The following is a 21,715-nucleotide window of genomic DNA, read 5'->3' as shown; positions in this document are numbered from 1 at the left end:
CTGGGTTTTCTCCTTCATAATTGCCTGTCTGTCTCCACAACCAATACTCTCTTTCTTAAAGGGAGCATTTTGTGTGAGGCTGAGGCAGCAGTGTCTTGTGTGATCAATTACTCTGTACCTTTGTCTTTGAGAGCTTTTCCCACATGGAGCAGAGAAGCACAAAGTCATTAACTTAAGTGGTTCTAAAGAGAAGAAGAACCTGGGAGCTTAGTGCTCAAAAATAACTTTAAGACATCTAATTTGTCAGTCAGTTGCAGAATCCCCCAAATCATGGTCGACTGATTTAATTGTTTGAGTTTTGATGTCAGCCTTTGTGCATTGTGTACTCACTGTTTCTGTTTAAACAATCAGTAGGAGCCCAGATATGCTAGGTACACTGATATAAGTTAGTTTATAGAAGTGCAGTTTGGCTTAGATTTTATGCTTTGGAAACTAGATCATTTGGATTCTAAAAATGTTTTCTAATAAGCTAATACTGCTGAGGAAATCAATGAGGGCAGGAATTTACTGTTTGCCCTGGCACTCTGCTGGCACTTTGCCTTGTAGGATAAAGTATTGCTTAGCATCTCTGGGGTTTATTTTCTGTCTTTCTTGTCTTTTTAAGTCTGTATTTTAATTTTCCTGGGGTGGAGAAGCAAGACACTTATATCTGATTTCTTCTGACAGAGAACAACAAGGCCACTGCAGAACTTCAGGAGTAATTTTTCCTTCAGTTAGGAAAGGGATCACGGACTTCTGCTGTTGTCTTAAATACCTTTCTGTGCATCTGTGTGTGTGGTGTTTAAATGTTATGTGTGAAGAATATCTAGCTCCCTCGAATCTACTGAATCCAAAGAAAAAGACATTTTATCCTGGTATATTGCATTAGAGTATTAGGCTCTCAGAAAGAGCTATGGTCACTGGGATTTTAGGGGTGCAGTCAGGTTTATTTATCCAAGACAAGATGCTTGCCTGCATGAGCAGACTTTCAAACAGAAACTGTCATTGGTTTATTGGTATTTGTAGGTATACAAAGCAATCTCACTTCATTAAGCAAAGCATCCCACAGTGTGTGTGTGTGTTATGTATCTGTTGATCTGTGTTTTGTCAATTGAGGAGGCTGATCTTAAACATTCTCATTATTCTCCTCTCTTCCTTCCTTCCTGATGAAGTAAGGTAACTGATATCTCTCCACAGGGGCTGTGGTGCATTGCTCCAGGAGTATTTCCTCTGGGTGTGCACAGTGTAGGGATGGGGCACACGGGGTCAGGTCCGTGATTCTGTTCAGGCACTGTGTGCAATGCAGTTACTGTTCAGGAAAAATAAACCAAGAAACATTTTCAGATTACAATTACAATTGAGTGTTTCTGTCTTTAATTATTCTAATTCTAATTGACATTTTTAATTAGATTGGAAGCAAAACTCCATTGGATATAGTGAGTAAATGAAAAGTGATTGCATGTTGTGTATTTTTATTTAAACTTCTTAGTATTTTGCAAATCCTCGTAATCACTCTGGTGAAGCCTGAGGAAGAAGAGTCACAGCTCTTAACCAGCATGCCATGTACTTGAAGCAATTGCATGTGTGCTGCTTCTGCTTCCATTGGAATTCCTTCTCCCTGCTGCTTGCAGGTTCCAGCTTTGCTCAAGGCTGTTGCTTCTCCTCAGTCAGTCTTAGGAGCTGTGAGTCCAGTGCACGTACCTGGCTGGCATGACACTTCCCTGGATGTTAAAGTAACTTTGCATTTGGTAATGTGAAATGGAACCACACTTGTCTGTTCTCTGGAAGTTTGTGGCCAATTTTAAAGTGTTTTGGAGAAGAAATGTAAATTATGTGGCTTCAGGTGGGCTTGAATTTAAAAAGTATTTGCGTGTGTTTCAGAGTAGAGGCTCAAATGAGAGGACAGTAGCAAAAATAACACTGAAATGAACATTTTAAAAATTGGCTGTCACTGTATTTCACCAGTCCTCAAGTTTTCTATCTAAAGAGGAAACTTCTAAGGATAATAATTTCTCTAAATATAAGCTTTCCTATACCTTTTCCATACCTGTATGATTTGCAAAAGTTTCTTTGGTTAAGAGAGGTTAAAAGCAAAGTTTAAAGCAAAAGCGTGAGGTTTTACAGAACCTCTGAGGTAGAATTTTTGGGCAGAAAGAAACATGATACGCGTGATTTGAGTGTGAAAGTCCCAGGTTCAAATCTATGCTCTGACTGACAAAGGAATTGGACTTCTACATCCCTAGGAGTAACCAACATATTATTCAGGCTGGTACTGGGGGTGATCCCTCACTCTCATTTGGAGCTGTTCTGCACTGTTTAAATACCCACTGGGTGACAATCACCTGTGTCTATGACCCACTGAGTATGGCACTCCTATGGCTGAACATGAAATGATTTTGTATGGAGTGGAAGAGCTCCGATAGATCAGTGCCCCAGCTGAGAACAGCCTGGGGCATGGAGGCCTGCTTGAGTTTCAGATTTAGATACGTTTAAAGATCTGAACATTGTTCTCTTATATGCCAGGTAAGTGTCCTGCTTGCATGGTGGTGACTGTTCTGGTGGGTATTGGATACTTAAACTTTGTACTGGAGGAGCTGCACAGAGGCACTAACATATCTCTTCAGGCTCAGCCAGCCTCTTGTGAAAATACTTCTTGCTTAAGTTAATTTAACTTCACCCCTATCAGTGCATGTGAGTGAAACTGATGGCAATATTGATGAATCAGATTTTTAAAGCCTGATCTTAGGAAAGCTTCAGCACTAGGTTAAGAGGGGTATTGGTTTTAACCTGGTCAAATTAAAATAATTTGATCTTAAATATGGAGAGAGCTTACAGGATTGCTTGTTCCCCCAAGGATATGTTTGTGCCACTTCACCTTTGGATTTTTCATCAATCAGGAATAATTCTGAGATTTTAAAATGTGCTTCCCTGATTGAGATAAAGTAGTTCAGAGGTTCATTTTACTGCTGTTTTCTATATCATCAGAAACAACTGATGAGGGTTTTCAATCTTGTGCTGGCTACTTGCTGGAAAAGCCTTTATTTAAAAGAAGCTGCTGGTGGCATGTTTTCCCAGAGCAGAGACGATTATCTGTTGCAACTTATCAGGAAATATGAGATGCAAAGTGACACCTAGCTCATATATTTGTATTCAGTTCTGAAAGTGACATTAAAAATCATGACTAAATGCCACTTCTGAATGACCTTGTAAGTGATCAGCAGCACCGCTGCATAATTGTTGCGTAAGAGCAGTGTCCAACTATTCATTTTGACTTTATTACCTTTTGATCAGCTCTTCGTGTGTGGACATTTCTGAACACTCTTAGATGAATAACTTTTCAGAGTAAAGGCCATTTTTAGAATATACACAGCCAATCTAATGCTTTGCCATTTTACAGTTAGTGTGAGTAGCACCAAACTGCAGGGGTTCACCAGCAGTACTGGCAGTGTGTGTGTTGGAATGTCAAAGCTGCCTTGATTAAACAGAAAAACTCTCAAAGGAAAGTCCCTTTAACTTCAGTGCCAGGCAGCACAAACCTGGGATATAACTATTGGGAGTGCACTGAAATGGCTGTGCCTGGAGGTGCCTGTGCATGATGGCTTGGACAGGATCACACGTTCTATTCTTTTCTAGGGTTTGAGATAGTGCCCATCGTTTCACTGTCTATGGTCTGAAGTTTCTTTTGACTTTTGCTTTGAAAAGCATAGCATAAACCTTTTATGCATGATGAAAGTATTATCTCTTTTTCTGCTTAATGGTAATTTTAGATTACTGACATGCTCCATGAAGCTGCTTTTTTTTTTGCTTTTTTTTTTTTGCTTTTTTTTTTTTTTTTTAACCAGAGCTGAATTTTAGAATTTTAGAATATATTGTAGTCTATGAGGACAATCACAGGAAGTATCCTGACTCATTAACTGGCATATCTGAATGCCCCAAAAATGAAGGGGGGGAACCCACACTGTATCCTGCTATATAGTCATTTATTATAACCACAGAATGAAATCAAGCAGTAAATCCTCTTATGCCTCTAAATACCCTTACTGCACAAATGAAATGGTGAGAGCTGTAAAAGTTATTCGTCTTCATGCTGAACTGGGGAAAAGTTTATAATAGCAATATTGTAGTGCTGTTAGTTTGTAAGACTAGAACTGAATAATTGATGTTTTATCTTAGTGTGCATCTTCCAAAGCATTCACATTCCTGTTTCTGAGTCTGAAGAAGACTTCATAAAATAATTGTTTAATACTTACAGTATTAATTTAATACTTACAGTATTAAACAGTGCTGTCATGGGAAGTGAAAGGGTCATGCTGGGAATTCTCAAGAGGCAGAGAAGAAGGGTCCCCTTGCCTTTAGAAAGGTTCTGACCTGCCCACAGGGAAGAGTGCCCCTCAGTTTCACATGCAGGGTCTTTGCACAGTTCTGGCACCCACCTAAAATCTGTGGCAGTCGACAGAGAAATGCAGTCTGCTACAAGGCAAACTTCTAAAGTCTCAAAAAATAAGAAATGAAATAAGCTGGGACATTCTCCAGTCAGCCACCAGTAACCGTAAACTGTTGTTAATTAATGCTTATTTGTCTGTCTTTGGTGAAATGCAGCTTCACAGGCAGGTATGGATTGCAGCACAGCAGACATGCTGGGATTGCTCTGTGAGCTCTGTGGAATTTAAGCTTCCATGGCTGCCAGGACAAATGATTCGGAATGATAAATTTACCTTTTTAAAAACAGATGCAACTATGCGTAGCTTCTTCCAAGTATAATGGAAATAGAGTCCCCCAAGGACACACTGTTCTATGTGTTATTATAGCAAGTATATGTAATTTACTATAAATGCATCCATAGAACCATAGAAACACTGGTAAAGCTGGAGAATTTCTTGGTGACTTAGTATTTTTTATCTCTTTGTACATTATGTTTATCATTCAAGTGACTTAATTGTTAGAACACGATGCTTGATAAGGAATGCTAAAAAATTATTAGTGCTGTGTCTTTTATTTTCCTCTTCTTGTTCTCCTTTATAATTTCTCTTCTTGCAGTGTATGGCTCTGTTTCTGAGAGCTGCCAGGTTTGCCATCAAATTCATGTTTGCGCTTGACTTTATGATGGAGATATTCAGCCTTATGACTAATAAGCTCATTAAGCCTGGTCTGCACCAGCCTTAGCTGCTTTGACTCTAAGCCATGGAGATGCCTTTTGTGAGGGGCTCTCCAATCCCACAATTTGCACCTTTAGAGCCTTAATTTTGTCAATTTTCTGTGTGGTTTTTTTTTCATCTATTCGAAAGGCAATTATGTGCCTTGTTCCAGGAGACTTTTGGAGCCTTCTGACAGGTGAAGGGAAATATTTACTTGTTATGATTTTGATCCTGGAATTTCAATATGTGATGATAAATGTAATTAAAAATGATTAAATTAGTCTGCCGTGCTGGCCTCATGGACACAGACTAAAGGCCAGTACCAGGTAGGCAAGAGAACAGGCTTAGTGCTTGGGTTTGTTTGGTGGGATTTTTTTAGCTTGTTTACTCACTGGAGAAAATCAGATGCATTTGTGTACTCAGAGCTGGCTACTGCTTCATCCTGTTCACAGCTCTCTTATATAAGAGAAGAACAGTATTTTAACTGGAGGTGGTTCCACATGGCAACACCAAATGCGTTTCTTAACTCTGCCCCAAACCTACCAAGAAACTTGGTGGGAGGCTTGATGTTTTTTCTTCCCCTTAGCTGTAAGGAAGTGTCAAAATTTGCATTACCTGTTAATACACACATCTACTTGCTTATGACTGGTATCTTTATCAACACATCATCTTGACATATTGCTAGGCACAAAATACACAAGGAAATTAAATTACTGCTTAATTTTCTAGCATTTCCATAGGATTCAGAATAGCATCCTTGTTGAATAAGAGATTTGTAACACCATAAGCATTATTAAGACTAATTTGTATTCCAGTTTGATTTTTGGGTCAATTTATCATTGGATCAATTTATCATTGATACAGATCTATTGCAGACTAAGTTGTTACACCAAAAGTTCAGGCCTACATCAGTTAGGAATATGCCATCATCTCACAGCACAGGCAAGCACTCCTGTAGCCTTTCATGGTCTCTTTGGAGATTTTTCCATGTTGGCATAGCCTAAAATTGTCCAGATTATCAAAAAAAACTTCCTTCCTTTCTTCTTTTTCTGTCTTTTAATTAATTCTTTATTATTTAAAAAAACAAAACAAACCAGACAACCAAGCAAACAAAAAACCTTGAAAAAGACTGAAAAATTTACTCGTGGCCTTAGAAACATTACAAGTCTGTTTTAGTTGACTGTCATGCTTTTCAGTCCCCCATTGCTGATTTTCTGTAAAATGCTAATTTCCAGACCCAAAAAGCTTTTGGAGGCTAACTCTGAGTAGTTATTAAGCAAAAGGCCGTGCACATGAGCAGTGCCACTCAACAGATGTTGAACTGTCAAAAGCGTCGGTGACGCTGTGTATGATTTTCTTTGCCGCCTCAGCTGGATAAATTGTCAGGGTTCCTGTCCTGTTGTGGAGTGGTGCTTTTCCATAGCTCCTCCTTCTAGAGGGATCAAAATGTCCTTGGTTTTAAGCCGTAAAATAAAGATAATTATACAAATTTGTTACTAGAATTACTGGATGCTTGTAAGAGTTCAGGGACATGTTACATTTTGGAAGACTGTCATTGTAGGAGCAGATTGTTCTTTCAGTCAATTTTATAATTTATCAATGATTCATAGCTCAGTTATAATTATTCCCAGTGCTAATTATGTGTGAGAATTACCCAAAACACTGTATCAGACATGGCTTGCATATGCTGTGTAATCATGAAACTGAGCTTTCTCCAATGTAAATTTACTGAGGGCTCTATTCCACAAATCCATTGTTTTAAGGGCTCCTTTCTCACCCAAGCAGGCTCCAGGATCTCATGGAAACTAATTAATCAGGGTAAGGATGTTCATTACAAGCCTTTAAACTGGTTTTATAGCTTTACCCTCTGCAGAAAAAATTTGAAAATACTATGCAATCCTTCAATAGTTACTGTGGCCAAAATACAACTTTGCTGATTTATAGATTTATAGTCCATGAAAGTTTAACCTGTCTCATGTTAAAATGTTATAAGACTTTATTTTTTTTCTTCCCAGCTTCTGGAAAAAACAAACAATATGTTTGAGGAATCTGATTCTGCAGCTACAAAAAGTCCTTTGCATTTAGCTGTAAGTATGAGATGTGTAAAATGTTTGAGCAGCATCTCCTAGAGTAGTTCCTTAATCTTGCCTTTGAAGCAAGTTTAACTGCAGGCTTGTTTTGAAAAAGGCGGGGAGGGATGTAGGCCTAGATGTAACAAAGCCAGGTTCTGGGCTGGAATCATTAATTAAGTTTTAGGCAGTTGAAGCTCTTGGCTCTTCCTGATTCTAACACTTGGGTAAGAAGATGACGCTGACACCGAGGTGAAATTAAATGGAAATTCATACTTGTATTTAGAACTAGTTTAAAGATATGAGGCCAAAGCTTGAGCCTAGGATCTTTGATAATGGATTGAGATTCTCTGATGTTCTGGTGGAGAGGTGCAGTGCAAAAAAACTGGTACACAGCAAGGTGTGGGGAAGCATTTAAAATGCAGCAGAGAATGCTATGGAGACTGGCATATCAATCACACAGGATCCAGCAGAGGTGGCCTCAGAGATAACAATTGCTCCCCTGTCCCAAGAGCTCAAGATTCCTATTCCCAGTTTTCTTTGTCAGAATCACAGAATGGCTGAGGTTGACACGGACCTCTGGAGATTGAGTCCCACCTCTGTGGTAAAAGCAGAATCAGGTAGAGCAGATGTTTTCAGGGCTGTGCACAAGCACATTTTGAATGTCTTCAGGCATGGAGAGTTCACAGCTTCAACTCTGCTAATACTAACTATACAACTGTGTATAAATAAAAAGATGCTCTTAGTACGTCAATGAGGAGAGGAGGGGAGGCTCTACTAAGCTGAACAAAACATTTCCAATTTCTGGCACTGTCCACTGGGTTTTTGCAATGCCACCTGTGTTTGTGCTGTTGGCCCCAGTGTGGCTGTGGTCTGGAAATGCATCTGTGTGTCCACTGTAGTTGTTCTACCAAATGTACCTGCTGGCATGAATTCTCCATGAAGCATCAGCTGTAAAAAACAGGTCAAGTTTGTGTTTGTATTTGCACATCTGGTTTGAGAATCACTTTTGTTTAGTTGGAGACCAGCACATGTGTTGAATTCAGCACCAGTTAGGTGATAATCCATGGATCTCTCTAGTGAATCAAGATTTTGAAGCAAATGTTTTGCTGTCAGATACTGTAGCATGTGAAAAATTCATTGCTGATTCACCTGTGCTGGCTTGGCAAGTTATTGCCTGAATTTTCCTCACTTTAGGTTGGACTAGAAGGTTAGAGCAAATCAAGAATCATAATTTCTTTTCCTAAACACTAGGAATTTTTTAATTTCTTGGGTACCATGTAATTTGGAAAAATTCTTGAAGGTTGAATAGAGTCATAAGGAATCAAGAAAACTGGTTTCTGTTGTGTTTAGGAGACATTGAAAGGAATGGATTTTATTCACTATTTACTGGAAAGGTCTTTGAAAGATGGGAGTTGTGTTCTTTACATGACACATTTCATAATTCTAGGCCTATAATGGTCATCATCAAGCTCTGGAGGTACTTCTCCAATCTCTGGTAGATCTGGATATTAGGGATGAGAAGGGACGCACTGCTTTGGACTTGGCTGCGTTTAGAGGACATGCAGAATGTGTGGAAGCTCTCATCAGCCAGGGTGCTTCTGTCACCGTAAAGGACAATGTCACCAAAAGGACCCCCCTCCATGCCTCAGGTGAGTGTGATCTTATGCTGCCCTTGTGGTATAAAGCCTCCCACACCTAAGCAGGTACCTTCACTTACCTGCTGCTGCTGTGCACATTTCTTCTAAAGGGAACAAAATTCTCACATGTCCTGAGGAGTGATACTTGTTTGCTGATGTTGCACATTGAAACCCTTTTTCTTTCCTTTCATTCATCTTTTTTGCCTCTATCCTTGTGGTTCAGTCCTCCCTCATACAGAATCCCATATTTTTGTAACACCACTACTGCTTTACCCTTTACCTGCTTGCTTCTCTCTGTTGCCTGCTCTTCAGGAGGTGTGATGTTTCCCTCATGACACCTTCTCTTGCTGGTTCTTCAGCCAAATAATCAGGGGAGGAGGGAACACTTGCCTCACTGCTTCTCCTTTGGAAGAAAGGTTGAAAAATAGATGTGGGCTCTGACTGGCAATGAAATTATTCTGGTGTTCAGAACTTGCAGCCATTTGCAGTGGCAACACCACAGAAATTCACCCCCCTCTTTCAGGCTTCCTCCTCCTCCTGAGGCAGCCTGTGAACTTGCACTTGCTGGCAGCCTGCTCATTTCCTCCTGTGTGGGGTGTTAATTATGTAACATGCAAAATTAGCTGAGAAATGTAGACTTTGTCATTTATTTGAAGGTTATTATTTGACATGCACCTGTCAGGTAAATACGTGGAGGTGCCAAAGGGAATGTGTCTCTCCTGCTCCAGGAGGGGCTCGGTACAGGGTAGCAGTGGCCTCTAGTGGGAAGGAAAATTAATACCACGTAGATAATTAATTCAGGACCAGACTTAATTGTCTTTCTGCTTATCTTTCAGTCTTGCAAAAATGCATATATATTCTGTAGTATCAGTTTATTCCCTGTGTGTGATCATGTAAGTGCAACCTGGAAACATGAGGTCAAATAGACTTACCAATTTTGTCTGCAGTACTGAAGGAAATGCTTGCAATTGATCCACACTGAATACTAAAAATGCTTCCTGTCTGCTTAAACTTTGCATCAGAACTCAGCACATTTCTTCCTATGATAAATACTGATTGTTTAATTAATTGAAATCAGTATTAGTGCTACCACAAAACTGAGCTGTGTTGTTCAAGAACTTTAAGAACTTTCCCTGTAGTTACTTCTAACATGTCTTGGGATCTGATGGGAACAAGGTGTGACTTTGTCTGGTACGTCATCACTACAGCAAAGTTTTGCATTTATTTAAAAATGTGGTTATAGTGACATAAGTTTCTAGTTGTCACAACTGAACTGTAAAGGTTCTTCAGTACTGAGAAAAGTGAATGGTAACAAAACCATATTTTTGTTAGCAGCTCTGACTTAAGATACGAATCTGTTGAATAAATCCGTTGAGTAAATTGGGTAAACTTGTTGAATGGGAGATGTTATTTTAATACACACCTTTCTTACTGTCATATAAATTCAAATTGTGTTCCCCTGCCTTGCCCCCTTTTAATTTGCTTTTTCATCACCTCCATCAATGTAGTGAGTGCCTTCCATGTGAAACCAGTAGGAAGATTCATTGCAGATTTTTCTGGTCCGTGATGCTTTTTGCTTCTCAGACTTAAAGACATTCCCAGGCATGCAGATAAATTATTCTTTAAATTTGTAGTGAAGCAAAATTAGTTTGATATGTGTTAAAAACAAACACAAAACCACATATACAAAAAGCCCAACCAGGAAAAACAGCAAGAAAATCCTACACTCAGGAATGAGACACAAAAGAGAACATGTTACCTTGAGCAGAAGGGAAAGCAATGCACAGACGGGTTGAGTATTTGAGCTCCTCAGTAAATTCACCACTGTCATGAATTTGAAAGCTTTCAAATGTGAGTTAAATGCACTTGGGGTAAATATCCATTAAGACAACGTTTAGAACCTTCCACTCAAGAGCTCTGTAGAGTTCTGATGAAATGATCTCTGGAGTAAAGCTTTTACCACCACCACCTCCAGCGATCCCCTTGCGATGTGCCGCTCGGTAAGGAAGCGCTCGGGTGAGCAGTGTTCAGCAAGGGCTGGTGCCACCTGCTGGGAACTCGGCTGGCAGCTGCTGCTCATCCCTTGGCTGCTCAAGTGGTGCATTTTGAGAAATCAAACAGAATTCTTGCTGAGTTATTCCTTTGAGTGCCAGTGTGCATTTGCACGCACAGAAGTGAGCACTTGCACATGCAGCACTGTGAGTTTCCACATGGGAGGAAACAAAGAAGGCGATGTGCATCCATCCCCTTAAACTTGTTTGCCCTCATTCCTCCTAATTACACTGGCACAATTGCTGAACACAGAGCTCAGGAGGCCTCAAGCAGTGGATGACAAGATTCTGCACATTTGTGGCAGTAAAGGGATTTGTGACTTGAGTATAGAACTCACCTAATGAAGTGTTTCTTTTTTCTGTCTGTCCCCAGAAAGCAATAGACTTCCTCTGACCTCATAACATGGAGAATTTCCTTCTCCTAAATGATACATTCTCCATGTAATTTTATTACCACCAGCCTCTCCTCCGGCTACCCCGGGGAATCCGTTGCAAATGTTCCCCTAGTGTTAGTGCTGTGGATCTGTTGGCAAAACTAACATTCCCTGCAAGGGCCTGTAACGCTTAGCAATCACTGGGTCAGCTCCTAAGAGTTTCTGGGAGTATGTGTTCTAAAACTCGTTTACCAAAATCATTTTCACACATCTTTGTGAACATGTCTTTATGTTTTTATGACTTTTGTTTCTCCTGCTGGGACAAAGAACAGAGACCTCTATTTCCCCCCCTGAAGCCAGTGAATCATCAGCCCTGCAGAAACATTTACATCTTATGTGTATGTCATTACTTAGTGGTAAATAACTAAAATAACTTTTATTTTTCTGGGTAAATCAACTAAGATTATTTTTGGATGTGTAATTTAAATGTGATGATGTGCACCGGTTTCTCTGCCAGCATGATGTGACATAGGTGGTGTCCAAGGGTTTTGCCTCAGCCCACAGGGTGTAGGCAGTGTGAATGCATGACTAGCTGTAATAAGAACACAACATATATCTACTGAGCACAGGAATTGTTTTTCAAAGAAGAAAATATCTGTCTCTTCATCCTATGAAAGTCTGAAGCCTCAAAGCCAGCTGACACACAGATGGGGTTCAGTGCCAGGCCCTACAGAATGTAGTAACTCAGAGCTGTTTCCTAGCAGCAATGGGTTACATAAAAAAACCCAAAACAACAAAACCCAAAAACCACACAAAATACAAGCCCCCCCCAAATCCAAACCAAAACTCCAAACACAAATGTTTTTGTTAAGTTTCGTTTTTTATAAAATGGATAAACTCAAAGGTGATTTTAGTCTCTGATGTTACGTGATTTTATAAGTATGACATTTGTATTGTTGGTCATTCTTTGCAGATTTTTTTTTTTTTCATTGCAGCACTGAAGTATTCACTTGTGCAGCACACATAACATGAAGTAGCCTTGACAGTGTACTTCCTACTGTGTTCCAGCCCTGAGTGCAGAAAGCCTTGCTTGCCTGCTCAGTCTGGGGAATTTTGAAATGCTGTCTGCTTTAGTAGAAATCTCAGTAGTGAATATCACAATTTCTGTTTTACTCATTTGGGATTTTTCTATCTAAGAGAACTAATCCTCATCTTTGTGAGGTCAAGGAAAAAACAGCTCACCATTTCACTGGCACAAGTTAAATGAAAATTGAGGGAATATGGATCTCCTATATGGTGGAGTATTTTCCTTGTTTATAAGGATATTCTTATCCCTAAGCATTCCAGTGGAAAAGTATCTGAAATTAAACATAATTTTTTTCCTTTATAGTCATTAATGGCCATACACCTTGTTTACGGTTGTTGCTGGAAGTTGCAGACAACCCTGATGTGACAGACGCCAAAGGACAGTAAGTTTTCTTTGTGGGCTTTTTTTTTTTTTTCCAGCTCTGTAATTCAAATAGCATCTCATATTTCTCACAAAAAAAGTACTTATTTGAAATACTGTATTTCCTGCACTTCTGCTCATAGAATTTGGCAGAGATTACAAAGTACACATTCAGTTGATGTAAGCCATGTGGAAAGGACTAACCATTAATCTTAGCCTCTGCTTCATACTTTAAACAATCTTTTATAGATGTGGAGGGCCAGATTCAATAAAAAATTAACAAGCTCCTGAGATGTTTCTGTAGATTCTTTTTCCTTCTAAAACATTGCTATTCTAGGGTTTATTTGGTACATTAGACTGGTGCAGTAGCACACAGTGTTTATTTGAGGTGGCACATGCATATGAGATGTTCCTACAAAAATTTTACTGCTTGTTAAATGGCAGTTATAGAGGGAGAATAAGACATATTTTTAAAGTGAAAATGTGAACGGTTTGAGAAACTCATTTGGGGTGTCTGGAACATATAATGTCTGCATATTTAATTTTAAATGGTATTAGTCTGCCTAAAAATAGATGGAGAATAGATCTCTTTCAGAAACAAATGAAAGATATGTTAGTCCAGATTTCAGTTTGAATATTTTTCTCATGTTCTTTCATCCCCTTTAAGCAACTGTGCAGCATTTGCAAAATAAATACTTAGGGTCATTTTTATCTTGGTAACTAGCAGGGACATGCATTCACAAGACTTGGTATTGTAAAACTGGAGGTGATAGTAATTGTAGGTCATTAAGAGAACACATTGTCTTGAAAGGTGTTGCTCTGTAAACTGCTTACAAGTGGGTTTGTTACTAATTCAGTCATGGCAGTTGGTTGTTAAATGTCTTAATAATTTCATAGAAAAGGTCTTCACTTGGGTGTCATGTATAAATATGGGGAAAAGAACCAGGTTCATGGGTAGGAGTGGCAAGAAATGCAGGGCTTCCTGATTTCTCTGTGTAAGTTAGCAGGGACAAATGCCATTTTATAGCTATCACTGCTCTGCTTTTCTTTTTTTTTTTTCCTAGAACTCCACTAATGCTTGCAGTGGCATATGGGCACATTGATGCTGTTTCTTTATTACTTGAAAAAGAAGCATCTGTAGATGCAGCTGATCTCCTGGGATGCACAGCTTTACATCGAGGGGTGACTTAATTTTTATAATCCTTTATTATTTGTTTTGCTGTGACTACAATTCACTTATAAGCACAGGGATATTTAAATCTAGAGAACACTGTAAATGATTGGAAACATGACCAAGCATAATCAGTGAGACACAAAGAAAGACAGATCTGCTCTTAGTGATGCTTTGCTTTTATTTCACATTTGCATTAATTTGCATTAATTAATTAGCCAAAATAATGATTAGACCACTTTTTTGTTTGGTTGGTTTTATCTCTAGACACTTTATAATAGCAATCATTATTCTTGTAACTGAGCAACTTAAGAATTTTGAAAATAATTTCTTTGAAAGAACTGGCCAGTAGTTACATTCATTTTTCTTGGAATGCTAAGTAAGTAGTAAGTCCTTTAAGTTTTTTCTAGAGGTGGTGAAACTTGAGGCAGATCTAATCTTTTCTAGTCCAGCTTGACTAAGCTAGACTTTCCTAGCTAAGTCTAGCTTCTTACCCAATGTGGAACTGATGCAAGGGATGATATTTATACACAACTCTATGATAACTGCAGTGAGCAGTTCAGCAGGTGAGCAAAGGGGCTCTCATCTCTGCTTGCTGAATCCCATCCACACCATTTCACATTCACAGGCATCAATCACATTCCGTATTTCCGGGGCAAGAATCTGTGTTTTGTCAATCTCTTTACTCATTTCTTTGTTACCAGATCATGACAGGGCATGAAGAATGTGTTCAGATGCTGTTAGAGAAAGAAGTCTCTATTTTGTGTAAAGATGCCAGAGGCAGGACACCTCTGCACTTTGCAGCAGCCCGGGGTCACGCCACGTGGCTGAGCGAGTTACTGCAGGTGGCACTTTCTGAGGAGGACTGCAGCCTGAAAGACAACCAGGGCTACACACCCCTGCACTGGGCTTGTTACAATGGTAAGGCTCTCCTGGAGCTACTGCCCGGGTGAAGGGTGGCCTCAGCAGTGGGGAAATGTGGTGGGGGAGCTGGAAATGAAGAGGCAAATTATCCCTGTTTGCTGTCTGCAGTTAGCATTTGCTATGTGCACCCTTCAGTTCAGAGGCCAGGGAAATTCCAGCGCTACCTCCCAGGGACTCTGCGGCTCCAAATCACAAGAAGCCAGGATGACATTCTGGTTTTATTCATGTCCATGCTGAAATTGATTTCTGTGAGACCAGGAACGCTCCTTTGAGCTCTTGGTGCAAGAAAACGTGTGAATAGATGGATGTTCTGAACTGATTATTCTAAACGGGATAATCTGAACTTGTTGCTTAATATAAGGATGAAGCTTCTCAGAATTGACATTTAAGCTTTGGATGTAATGCAACATACATGACATACATTAAAAAGAGCTTTTTTTTCTTTCCTTTTTTCTCAATAAATGCTAAAATCAGGCCATATATCTCTTACTGCTGCCATAAAATTTAAAAATTCTCTGATTTATCATATAAGAGCTCATATACACATCATGTTCAACTTTGAACTTAAAAGTGTGAAATTCCAACCTGTGTAAGGCTAATATGAATTAAGTCAGCTATCTGCTTTGTGCAACACTGTGAAATATCTGCTTTCTCACAGGGCATGAAAACTGCATAGAGGTACTCTTGGAACAAAAACTTTTCCACAAGTTCTATGGTAATAGCTTCTCTCCACTGCACTGTGCCGTGTAAGTAAGAAATCTCCAGTAACAACTGCATGTTGCTTTAGGATATGTCTGCAGAAAGTAGCAGTATGAGAATAAAGCAAGCTGTTTTGGAAATTATTTGCATGAGCAAATGATTTTAAAGCTGATCACTTGAAATACAATTCCTTGTGGCTGAAACATATTATTTTAAATCAAAATTTCTAGTAACAGCTTTGAAAAATATGTCAGTATTCATATTATTTTAAACCAGTATGCAATTCTCAAGCTCACTAAAATGTGTGCAATTTAAACATGTTTGCAAATTTAAGATGAAAATAGCTTTTAATCCAGTGTGGAAGTGTGTCAGCTATACTTTGTGTCCATTACTGTTACTAAATACTGCTCATTCTCCTAAAGAAATGAGACAAATCAGCAAAACCCAGAAAAAGTACTAATTGAACACATCCATCAAATCAAAGTGCTAAATGTGTGACTTGGAAGAGATGTGGGTTTCAGTACTTTAAACATTAGAATAAAGCTCTCTTCCTGTAAGTGTCTATAACTGAGTGCTTTCCCAGCCCAAGTGTGTTTGACGTTTAGAGTAAGGATTTTAAGATATTAAGGTTTTAATCCTAGCTTTGTTCTGGACTTTGAAATTACCTTTGTGTATAATGAATTAAGGATCAGTTTAGCTGATCAGCTTAGAGATTGAAATCCATCGTAGATGCAGTTTGGTTAAATGGAGAGATGATGAATATGCAGAAGTGTGACTAAAAGCATTAAGACAAAGGCATATTAGGGTAACTTAGAAATAGCCACTAAGAAATATTAGTGGGAAGTAAAATAAACCAATATTGGAAAGTGGAAAAATATGTAGCCATGACCTTTTCAAAAATGTATTTTCTTTGGCAGAATCAATGATCATGAAAACTGTGCATCACTACTCATCGGAGCCATCGATGCCGGCATTGTCAATTGTGAAGATGACAAAGGAAGGTAAAAGTTCCTTGAACAAATTGTATTTCATGACTCCATTCAGTATTTTTCATAGTTCTTTCTGAACCTCTCGCACTAATCCTTATCTGTTATGGTTGAGCTAAGACATGTCATGCTGACTCTTTCAGACAGCAGTTTACACTGCAGCACAGCTAAGTGATGTCTCACTAAAGCAAGAATATGAAGTATTCAGTGTCAGAGTATACATGAAAAAATATAATAGAAATAGCATTTTGTTTGTTTAGAACAGCTATAGGCTGTTTCCCTGGACCTGTTTTCTTTCTTGAATGTTGAAAGACATCTTTGCTAAATGGAGTGATGCTATTACATACAGAAAAGTATTTCATTAATGGTTTTCATGTTGTTGGCATTCTCAGGGCACACAGCTGAGAATATCTATGCAGCAAAAATAAAACTATTACAGCAAGAGATGGGCATTCAGGCCAATCCTTCGTTTGTCACATTGAGAATCTCCTCACCATATATGTATATATTTAATTAAAATTGCTGAAATATTGAAAACTGAACATTCATTGTTTCCTTTGATTAAAACAAATTTTATACCCTCAGTAGCAGTGATTACTGAATTTTGTGAGGCGGGTAAGAGCACCTCACCTTTGCTGATAAGCAAAACAGGAGCAGCGCTGAGCTGGGCTGTGTACCAAGTATCTTTCATGTCTAGTAGTCACCCTCCAGACCCAAAATGCCAGAGAGCCACAGCGGATGAGTTCCAGTGTCTATGTCTTGTAAAAACTGATAACCTTCAAAGGGGATTGAATTCCTTCTGCCATTTATAGTACTGCAGTTACTTGTGGCTTGTTGCTGCAGTATCTCTGACTACAATTCAAAATATTTTAATTTGTTTTAAATAACAGATCTCTTTTTTTCTGATAATTCTTCCCAACTGAGGCTTGCTACAATAAAACTAAAATCAGATTAATAAGGATGAGGGATTTTACTGTTTTTCATGTTATACAATATGCTCTGTTAAAATAAACAGGCTGCTAATACAAGATTCTTCACAGTATCATATCCCCATACTATCATACCCACCTTTGGAGACTGGAAATATTGTTTAACTTACTCCAGCTGCCACTACCACAACCTTCTTATGGTGACAACTCAGATTTGATGGGAAGAAAAATAAAATGTCTTGCACTTTGAGTTTTTTGGGGAGGTCAGGATATTGCCCTTCTTCAGCACAAGCTGTGTGGGTGTTGCTCCCCCAGGACGCCCCTGCACGCCGCAGCCTTCGCCGACCACGTGGAGTGCCTGCAGCTGCTGCTGAGCCACAGTGCACAGGTGAACGCCGCCGACCGCGCGGGCAGAACGCCGCTCATGATGGCAGCGCACAGCGGGCACCTGGGCGCCGTCGGTGAGTGCAGCCTCCGGCCCTGCACTTCTGCCCCACGGGGCTAACCCCTGCCATCCTGGCAAAACTGAGCAAGGGAAATAGGTTATGTGGATAGTACCCTTCTGGAAGGAGATAGCTTTTCATACGTTAAAAAATACTTCTTCTTCTTTGCAGTCTTGGTGAACATTTGCAATGACAAATTTGAGTCTTACTTCCTCCCAAGAGCACACTGTAAAGAGCATGAGGACAGAAGTAATTCTGTTCTCCTGTTTATTCCCTTGATTTTGAGAAGCAGTAAAGCTGCATGTGTGAAAAAGATTATTTTCCTGCCCTGCCTTATAGGAAGCCCCATTCTTGAAAAGGCAGCTATCAGCAGCTGCTTTTTCCAGGCTAGACTGTGTGCCACAGGCACACAGACTGGAGATCTTACGGGCTCTGCAGAATTCCCTTCTCCTCCAACTCAACAGCACAGGCTGCCCCCCCAGTTCTTTATATCCCCTTAGTCCTCTCAAAGTGGGATTTACAGTTGTGCTCAGGTGGAGGCGATTCAGACAAAAATTGCTGATCTGCAAGTAGGGAAGTTCATAAATAAATTAAGATCGATATTTGTTTGACAGTTTGGGGCACCAAAAATTAGCTGCTAGCTCTGCATTTGCTTGCTGATTAACTGCACAAGATTAGTCTGTTCTCAGTCACTAATTTCATTATTATAAGGCTTACATCACATAAAGACTTAATTGATTAGCATCTGTGCACATGTATATTGAAACAGTCATTTTATCCTCTCTTTTGATATGTTCATCTGCCCATTGGGATTGTTCATTGATTTCTGCTCTATACCTCAGACTTTTTGGTGAACATTGCCAAGGCTGACCTGACATTAAAAGACAAGGAGTTGAATACATCTTTGCACTTGGCTAGCAGTAAAGTAAGTTGAAGACCTCTCTGTGTTCTTACTCTCTTCAGTCTGTATGAACATATGCGTGTGATTATGCTCCCAAGCTTTTTTCTGCTGTGGAAATGTGGTGGTCAAGGCTGTGGTGAGGAAGGGAAAGTTGTTCCAAGCTTTTTCTCCAGTCTGTTTTAAAGTACTGTACATTGAGAAATAGGGATGGCTCTTATGACAGCTGAAATTTAAGTTAGTGACACTAAGAGAAGTAAAGGAAACCCTTTAAAGTTTTACCAGATAATCTCACTGTAAAACAGTTTAACAGGTTCAGTAACAAAGAAAAATAAAATAATTTTTTATTAATCTCCTATTCCTGTGAAAGAAGCCCAAAATTTTTCCTTTATGAAGCAGGAGTGAAACCAGAAGTATTGATTAGATGGGTGATGGTGTCTCTTCCTAACCTTTCTTCCTCATAATTCAGATTTCTAGTGCTATTTCTGCAAGAAGAAATGCCCATAGGATTCCCTCTCCCGGGCCTTTTCTTTTGCTCCTATCCACAGATTGGATTCCAGTGTGATCATATTACTCCAGTTTCTGCAGACACATGAGCTGAATTCTCAAGGTCCTTCAGGCAGCTGTTCACCTGCCAGGACTGTAGGCTCAGCATCTGCAACTTGCTGTGCTGCAACAGGATCAGAAATAAGGCCCGGATCTGTATTATTCCCAAAGTTCCATTGTGCAAGTGCACAATGCAATTGTCAATGCAATGTCAGAGAGTGCAAGCTCTCTGACACCGAAGAGGTTTTGTAGTAGTTTATTAATAATACAGAAAGGCATTTAAAGACCCACAAAGCATGGTATTCGTTTCTGAGATGAAAGCATTCTCTGTCACTGTGGAGTTCTGATAAATCATCCACTGAACTCTCACTCAAGAGAAAACACAGCATTCTCTGAAAGCTGAGGAAGTGAATTCATATTTAATGAATGCAGGGTTGAAAGACAGGTGAATGTCTACATTTCTAAATGTGCTAAAACATCCCAGCAGTGGTGGTTCACAAATGGTATTTTAAGACTTGCTTAGTTCACCTTCTACATACACAGTCTTACTGAGCAGAGTGTTTTGTATTTCGAGTTATTAAATTTCATTTTTATTATGTAACATTTCTTTTGCCTCTATTTCAAACTCCTCATCAAATTAACATTTTGGGTTTTTTTTCCCTGACTACAGGGTCATGAAAAATGTGCCTTGTTAATACTTGACAAGATCCAAGAACAGAGCCTTATTAATGCAAAAAATAATGCATTGCAGACGTAAGTATTAGCCTGATCCTCTCCAGTTCAGTCAATTTACCAGCATATTCCAGTTTACAATTTCAAATTCATGGCTCAGATTACTTCCTAGAATAGTAAAGTTAATTTCTGATTTTTTGGAATGCTTTCCCTTGAAAAAGACCCAAATTGTATTGCATTCTTACTTTGAATTTTGATTCTATTGATGCCATTTTTATGCATGATCTGTTGGAAAAATTATATGAGGTAATTTATTTGAAGACTACATCAAAATGTCTATTAACCATATGAATGTATAAGTATACCTCTGGCATTTTCTAGCTTTTTGAGCTTCACCTTAAATTTAAATAATTTATTTAGACTTACTTAGACTTTAGGTGGTACATTTAGTTCTCAGAAGGTGTTTTTTTAGCCGATATTTTATGCGCAGCTTCTGTCCATAGCATATGTTATCAGCTGCAATCGTTTGTTGGCACGGGGGAATCCCACCTTAGGAGAGTTCAGGTGAGGTGGCAGATCACCTAAAGCTTGCAGAAGAATTCATTCCATCTTAGTCCTTTTTTCCCCTCTTCCAATATGAAAATGTTTTTTTTCCTGTCCTGCTAGCTGTCCCCAAACTGGAGAATTGGGTGTTGGGCCAGGAAAGGAGCAAACCAATGGCTATTTTTAATTTCCAGCTGCTCTGCACTAACAGAGATTAGCAATTGAGTGTTCAAGGATAAAAAGGCAATACAATGATATTGAACAGCCAGAATTAAGGACAGAACACAGGTGTTTCTTTCTTCAGTCTTGGATTCCTCTTCCTTTTAAACATCAACTGTGTGCTGCAAACAGTGCAAAAATGAGAACCTTTCAAAGAAGGCCTTTAGACTGGAAAGTATTAAGCAGTCTTCGTTGCTTGCACAAAAAAAATCTTGTTTTATAGATGTGAAACATGACAATTATTTCAAAGGCTGCAATAAAATTTAGTGTCTAGGATATAATTCTAATGATTCAAGGAAGGAAATCATTCTCTTTCAGATGCTGGGTATGTTTAAGCATTGCCTTACTTTGTTTAGAAAATCTGTTGCAAACTGAAGTTGAATTTAGTTATGTTTTTGTAGACCTCTTCACATTGCTGCACGAAATGGCCTAAAGATGGTGGTTGAAGAGTTGCTGGCCAAAGGGGCCTGTGTCCTGGCAGTAGATGAAAATGGTAAGTAAATTATATACTTTGACAGTCTTCAGTAGGACCCAACAGGTAATTTTACAACAGACCGAAGCAATAGACTTAAAAGGTGATGATAGGCTTCATTGATGCTTTTATCCTTCCAAGAACAGACAATGAGTTGTGTGAGTACGTATTTAAAACAAAAATTAAGATGCTCTTTTGTTAGTATAAAAATCTACTTTAAACATCACAGTGGTCCCTTTTACTGTTCATTTTGCATGTACTGTCAACAGCTAGTCTTTTTTAATGCCTGAGTGCAGTGGTAACTTGAATTTCCTAAACATGCAAGTGGCACCGGATAATTCTGACGCCTTGCAGAAGAATTAAGGATTTTGCATTCAATCAGCGCATGTTTTAATGGGTAGGAAGAAAACCATCAACATACGTTTGAGTGTGTCCCAGCTCATTCTGAGATCAAACCTTGTGCTTGCCAATTACCTGACCTAATCCAAGATGCAATTAAATTACTGTTGTCTCATAAA

At 39.1% G+C, this 21,715-nt stretch overlaps 1 protein-coding gene across 20 annotated transcripts in view; it reads left to right on the top strand.

Moving 5' to 3' along the window:
• The window catches only part of ANKRD44 (ankyrin repeat domain 44), a 130,306-nt gene that overhangs the window by 102,236 nt on the left and 6,355 nt on the right, over positions 1 to 21,715 (top strand). For 11 of the 20 annotated variants that reach the window (XM_086897082.1, XM_086897071.1, XM_086897081.1 and 8 more), the window contains exons 17-27: positions 7,130 to 7,201; positions 8,634 to 8,835; positions 12,639 to 12,717; positions 13,760 to 13,877; positions 14,571 to 14,787; positions 15,449 to 15,536; positions 16,407 to 16,490; positions 17,720 to 17,865; positions 18,690 to 18,772; positions 19,962 to 20,044; positions 21,127 to 21,218. In XM_086897082.1, the coding sequence (XP_086753208.1) occupies positions 7,130 to 7,201; positions 8,634 to 8,835; positions 12,639 to 12,717; positions 13,760 to 13,877; positions 14,571 to 14,787; positions 15,449 to 15,536; positions 16,407 to 16,490; positions 17,720 to 17,865; positions 18,690 to 18,772; positions 19,962 to 20,044; positions 21,127 to 21,218 (1,264 nt within the window). Of the gene's footprint in view, positions 1 to 1,388; positions 1,416 to 7,129; positions 7,202 to 8,633; positions 8,836 to 12,638; positions 12,718 to 13,759; positions 13,878 to 14,570; positions 14,788 to 15,448; positions 15,537 to 16,406; positions 16,491 to 17,719; positions 17,866 to 18,689; positions 18,773 to 19,961; positions 20,045 to 21,126; positions 21,219 to 21,522; positions 21,595 to 21,715 lie in introns of all 20 variants that reach the window. The other 9 variants (XM_086897078.1, XM_086897069.1, XM_086897066.1 and 6 more) reach the window with 3 other exon arrangements.

This window comes from Cyanistes caeruleus, chromosome 7, assembly GCF_971803275.1.
Source record: "Cyanistes caeruleus chromosome 7, bCyaCae1.hap1.1, whole genome shotgun sequence".
Classification (NCBI taxonomy): domain Eukaryota; kingdom Metazoa; phylum Chordata; class Aves; order Passeriformes; family Paridae; genus Cyanistes; species Cyanistes caeruleus.
Note: the sequence above shows the minus strand (reverse complement) of the source record. Positions and strands in the feature narration are given on the sequence as shown.